The 6000-nt window shown below is 48.0% G+C and overlaps 1 protein-coding gene across 1 annotated transcript in view; it reads left to right on the top strand.

Annotated features, from left to right (window-relative positions):
- The window catches only part of bmp2k (BMP2 inducible kinase), a 40647-nt gene that overhangs the window by 22752 nt on the left and 11895 nt on the right, over positions 1-6000 (top strand). The window contains exons 6-12 of the mRNA XM_030766331.1: positions 819-900; positions 2914-3046; positions 3376-3479; positions 3707-3786; positions 4079-4218; positions 4692-4863; positions 4939-4963. Of these exons, the coding sequence (XP_030622191.1) occupies positions 819-900; positions 2914-3046; positions 3376-3479; positions 3707-3786; positions 4079-4218; positions 4692-4863; positions 4939-4963 (736 nt within the window). The remainder of the gene's footprint in view (positions 1-818; positions 901-2913; positions 3047-3375; positions 3480-3706; positions 3787-4078; positions 4219-4691; positions 4864-4938; positions 4964-6000) is intronic.

Below are 6000 nucleotides of genomic sequence, written 5' to 3'. Positions count from 1 at the left end.
TGTGTGTGTGTGTGTGTGTGTGCGCGTGTGCTAAGACCCACATCACCACGCTCAGGTAGTCATGGTGCACCTGAACAAGACCAGGAACAAAAATTATGTGTCAGGGCTTTGTGCGTGTGCGTGTGTGTGTGTGTGTGTGTGTGTGTGTGTGTGTGTGTGTGTGCGCGCGTGCTAAGACCCCCATCACCATGCTCAGTTAGTTATGGTACACCTTAACAAGACCAGGAGCAAACATTATGTGTCAGGGCTTTGTGTGTGTGTGTGTGTGTGTGTGTGCGCGCGCGTGTGCTAAGACCCCCATCACCATGCTCAGTTAGTTATGGTACACCTTAACAAGACCAGGAGCAAACATTATGTGTCAGGGCTTTGTGTGTGTGTGTGTGTGTGTGTGTGTGTGTGTGCAAAGGGAGAAAGGGTGAGATAGAGTCTCTGTGTCTAAGTGTGATCAGTGTGATCAGTTTTACGTGTACGTGTGTGTGCATGTTTACTCGTTCGTCTAAGCATGATTGTGATGTTTAATCGGTAAGACCCGTCATATCTGTACGCTGAAACCTGTCATTGTCCCTCTCAGTTTTATTGCCTCACGCCGTCGGCTTATCGTAACGCCGCATGGCTAACTTGTTTACTGTGCAGCTGACACATGTGTGAACAGGATTGCACAAGCTATTGTATACGCACACACTCCAAAGACCACCTCTCAAACACACACACACACACACACACACACACACACACAGGAGCAGTCAAAGACCACCTTTGAACATGTCTCTCTCTTTTTTTTTTTTTTTTTTTTCCCTCTCCCCTTTTCACCTGCGCAGATACACAACGCTGTCCTACCGAGCGCCAGAGATGGTTAACCTGCATGAGGGAAAAGCCATCACCACTAAGGCTGACATATGGGTAAGAGTGTTTGGCCTTCTCTGCGCAGACAAGCAGGAGAGCAGGTTGGGCAGGATCCACGCTGCGTACACGCAGCCAAAAACCAGTTTCTCCTCGTAAACATGGCTCGGTTAGGGCGTGTCGTTAGCTCTTGAGTACTCTGTGTGTGTGTGTGTGTGTGTGTGTGTGTGTGTGTGTGTGTTTGCGCGTGCTGTTTTTCTACATTTACTTAAATGGAGAAGACGGCGAATTCCACCTGAGGACCGGGGGGCTGATCCTGTGTTTGTATAACTGCAGGAAGTGTCACGGCCTTGGGAGCGTAAAGCCTCATGGGAAATGTAGTTTTGTTTTATTAACCTGTTTCGTTTTATTTTTTTCCCCAGTCTGTTTGTTCTAGTTAGACACATTCACACCTGTGCTGTCACTAGTGATCAGCGCCAGATGAATAATTATAAATTACAGGGCAAATCCTAACCTGCCCTGTTCACACACACACACACACACACACACACACACACACACACACACCCACACATACCATCAGCTTGTCAGAGTCTCTGTCTGTATCCACACAGCTCAGCCATGTGTGTTGGATTAAGTTTGGAGCAAGGCCAAGAGGAGCAGTATGGCCATCCTGGTTTGGAGAGGGGCAGAGAGATTGTGTGGCGAAAATGTTTATTAGAAAACACTTTTACGGCTTTTGCAGAACTGGAAAAATGGTGTGGTTGAAAACAGAGCTGTGTTCATAGTTATCGCACAGAATTCAGTATACTGGCCACTGAGATTTCGCAAACTGCAAGTAGTTAAAAGGTTATTTGGGAGGAACCGTGTGTGTGTGTGTGTGTGTCTGTGTGTGTGTGTGTGTGTGTGTGTGTAAGAGAGTAAGAGAGAGAGTCTGTGTGTGTGTGTGTGTGTGTATGTGTGTGTGTGTGAATGTGTGTTTGTGTGTGAGAGAGAGGATTTCTGTGTGTGTGTCTATGAGAGATAAAGGGGGAGTTTGTGTGCATGTGTGAGAAAGAGAATGTGTAGTTGTGGGGTGTGTGTGTGTGTGTGTGTGTGTGTGTGCGTGCGCGTGAATGAGTGAGAGAGGGAGAGAGGGAGCGGGAGAGAGAGAGGGAGTGTGGGTGTCTGTGTATGTGTGTGTGTGTGTGAGAGAAAGAGAGAGGGAGTGTGTGTGTGTGTGTGTGTGTGAGAGAGAGAGAGGGAGTGTGTGTGTGTGTGTGTGTGTGTGAGAGAGAGAGAGAGAGAGGGAGTTTCTGTGTGTGTGTGTGTGTGAGAGAGAGAGTGTGTGTGTGTGTGAGAGAGAGAGAGAGAGAGAGAGAGAGAGAGGGGGAGTGTGTGTGTGTGTGTGTGTGTGTGTGTGTGTGTGTGTGTGTGTGTGAGAGAGAGTGTGAGAGGGAGAGAGAGCCAGGCGGTGAAGGTACTCTGGAAGCGGAGGTATAAATACAGAGAGGTTAGCTGTAACTTCCTGCGTGGCTTTGCCTGTAAAGACAGGAATGAAGCCACACAGCAGAGACTTCCTTTTTCAACACCACATGTGCTGTTCCCTGCACTGGCACGGCCAGCTCTACTGGAGTTATTCTCTCTGCCAGGCAGCGGACCAGAAATGAGAGACGCACAAGCATGGACTTCTCTGCAGTAATCCGCAGAGCCCGCAGCGGAAATAGCAACTCAAATCGATTTTCGCTCGTACCCAGTCGCAAGCAATTCACGGTCATCGTGTCAGAACAGGCTACGGCTAGGAACAGGAAATGCGTGACACCATTTCCTGCCAGTTTCTTCCTTCCGAAAATAGAGCGAGTTGAGATGCGCCTGTATCCGACACAGCACACAGCTGTGCGGTTTCCAGGGTTTGTCCCCAATCAGCTGGGCGTGTTTTCGCTCAAGTCTTAATACCAAGACGCTGAAAGTTGTAAACACTCCCTGTGCTATGTACGCTGCGGTGTGTGTTTATTATGTTTTTGTTTATTGTTTGTTTTTGTTTATTGTTTGTTTATTGTTTGTTTGTTTGTTTGTTTGATTACTCTCACACAGGCACTTGGATGCTTGTTGTACAAGCTCTGTTTCTTCACGCTTCCATTTGGGGAGAGTCAAGTTGCCATATGTGATGGAACCTTCAGCGTTCCGGATAATTCGAAATTCTCGAATGAGCTTCACTGCTTGATAAGTAAGTAGGACTTTTAAGCCCCTTGAGTCTAGACACGGATGAAGAAAAGGGCTGAGGCACCAGAAATATTTGGCTCGAGCATTTACGGCCCAGTTGCCCAACGGTTAAACACATCAGAGGACAAAGTATTGCTTTTAATGTTGTCATAAAGTTTTCATTAGTCTGGAGGTGGTGTGTATGTAAACTTAAACAACAGCACCGCCACCTGGCCAAACGGGAGTACTACAGGCACTGTGTATGTGTGTGTGTGTGTGTGTGTGTGTTGATTTAGTTTACTGTATTAAAAACGCTGTTTAGGATTATATGTGACTTTGTTTCTTGTTTCCAAGGATACATGCTGGAACCTGATCAGGATAAAAGACCAGACATCTATCAAGTATCGTACTTTGCCTTCAGACTGGCCGGCAGGGACTGCCCTGTGCCCAACCTCTTTGTGAGCAGACTCGTTTTTTAACGCTTCAGACGCTTCCTCCGGTTTAATTTACGGGCGTCAGCCACATAACCTGCTTACCACTGCAAGTGCCCAATAAGTAACGCTTCAGGTGTTAGCCATATGAATCAAGTGGTCTAAGTGGCTTTTGTTTTCAGAAAAATGTCATTGTCAGTCATGAAGCGCTCATTCGTTTTTTTTTTTTTTGTTTTTTTTTTTCTTTTTCCCAGAGCTCTCCTATTCCCACGTCGCTTCCAGAGCCACTGACAGCCAGTGACATCGCTGCTAAAAAGAGCCTCACGAAAGCCAGGTACCGCAGAACATTCCGGAACTCCTCTCATCCACGGATCCACTCGTCAAATTCACACGCGTTCTTTAGGCGGCGGAGGGTTTTACAACGCTTTGCGTTTTTACCGGCCGTATCGTGTCTTTTGTCTTCTTTTAAAACGCGTCGTAAATTTAGGCTAATTGAACACATATTTTTCACACGCACACACACACACACAAATGTTGATCTCTGACCTATGATCTCTGGCGGTAATGATCCGAACCCTCAGCGTGTCTCGCGTTGACGCCGTCGTTTACCTTGTCCAATCACGCAGGATTACAGATTCGGTGGGGCCGACAGAAACGTCCATCGCCCCTAGACAGAGACCAAAGGCAGCCAACAGTAACGTCCTCCCCCTCGCCAACTCTGTGACGCCTGTGAAGATGACCGTCCCCTCAGGGGCACTCAGCAACGGTCAGAAAGGTGAGAGCCACGCCCACACCCACGCCCACGTAATAATGATGGAGTCGTCCTCTCCTCACTGAGGATGAGTTAGTGTTGTCTGTGTCCCTGTGTTCAGTAACAGTATCAGGCACAAAGGACGGAGGCGTCTTGAACAATAGCACAACTGCTGTTTGGATAGCGACAGACAGTCGTTCGTAGTATTGGTTTAAGTTTTGTTTTCACTCTGTTTGTGTTGTCATGCTGTACGAGTGTATGTGTTTTGTGTTGATTCGTGTGTGTGTACATGTGTACCAGTGCATCTTACGCTCTCTCTCTTTCTCTCTCTCTGTCTCTTGCTCACACACACTCTTACACACCTACAAACACACGCAAACACACAAACACACACACACACACACACACAAACACACACACACAAACACACACACAAACACACACACACACACAAACACACACGCAAACACACACACACACACACACAGCCTCTGGGAACGGCCAGCCAGCTGTTCAGATGCAGAACAGCAGTCAGCCAAACAGAGTCCTCCAGCAGTTACAGCCTGGAGACGTCCGGCTTCAGCAACTCCACCAACAGCACCAACAACAACAACAACAACATCTTCATCATCAACATCAACAACATCAGCAGCAGCAGCAGCATCCTCATCCTCACCATCATCAGCCTCCTCATCCTGCACAGCACAGCATACACCCTCAGCAGCAGCCAGTCAGTGTCCAGCAGCTTCAGTACCTACAGGTAATGCATCACGGTTCTCTTCTCTTCTCTTCTCTTCTTTCCTCTCTTCCCTTCTCTTCCCTTCTTCTCTTCTCTTCTCTTTTCTTCTCCTCTCCTCTCCTCTCTTCTCTTCTCTTCTCTTCTCTTCTCTTCTCTCCTCTCCTCTCCTCTCCTCTCCTCTCCTCTCCTCTCCTCTCCTCTCTTCTCTTCTCTTCTCTTCTCTTCTCTCCTCTCCTCTCCTCTCCTCTCCTCTCCTCTCCTCTCCTCTCCTCTCTTCTCTTCTCTTCTCTTCTCTTCTCTCCTCTCCTCTCCTCTCCTCTCCTCTCCTCTCCTCTCCTCTCCTCTCCTCTCCTCTCCTCTCTTCTCTTCTCTTCTCTTCTCTTCTCTTCTCTCCTCTCCTCTCCTCTCCTCTCCTCTCCTCTCCTCTCCTCTCCTCTCCTCTCTTCTCTTCTCTTCTCTTCTCTTCTCTTCTCTTCTCTTCTCTCCTCTCCTCTCCTCTCCTCTCTTCTCTCCTCTCCTCTCTTCCCTTCTTCCCTTCTCTTCTCTTCTCTTCTCCTTTCCTCTCTTCTCTTCTCTTCTCCTTTCCTCTCTTCTCTCCTCTCCTCTCCTCTCCTCTCCTCTCCTCTCCTCTCCTCTCTTCTCTTCTCTTCTCTTCTCTTCTCTCCTCTCCTCTCCTCTCCTCTCCTCTCCTCTCCTCTCCTCTCCTCTCCTCTCCTCTCTTCTCTTCTCTTCTCTTCTCTTCTCTTCTCTTCTCTCCTCTCCTCTCCTCTCCTCTCCTCTCCTCTCCTCTCTTCTCTCCTCTCCTCTCTTCCCTTCTTCCCTTCTCTTCTCTTCTCTTCTCCTTTCCTCTCTTCTCTTCTCTTCTCTTCTCCTTTCCTCTCTTCTCTTCTCTTCTCTTCTCTTCTCCTCTCTTCCCTTCTTCCCTTCTCTTCTCTTCTCCTTTCCTCTCTTCTCTTCTCTTCTCTTCTCTTCTCCTTTCCTCTCTTCTCTTCTCTTCTCTTCTCTTCTCTTCTCTTCTCTCTCGGTCTCTAATAAAAAGCTAAATCACCCAGTTGACC

This window comes from Chanos chanos, chromosome 1 (assembly GCF_902362185.1).
Source record: "Chanos chanos chromosome 1, fChaCha1.1, whole genome shotgun sequence".
Taxonomy (NCBI): domain Eukaryota; kingdom Metazoa; phylum Chordata; class Actinopteri; order Gonorynchiformes; family Chanidae; genus Chanos; species Chanos chanos.
This window is presented reverse-complemented; position numbering and strand designations above follow the sequence as displayed.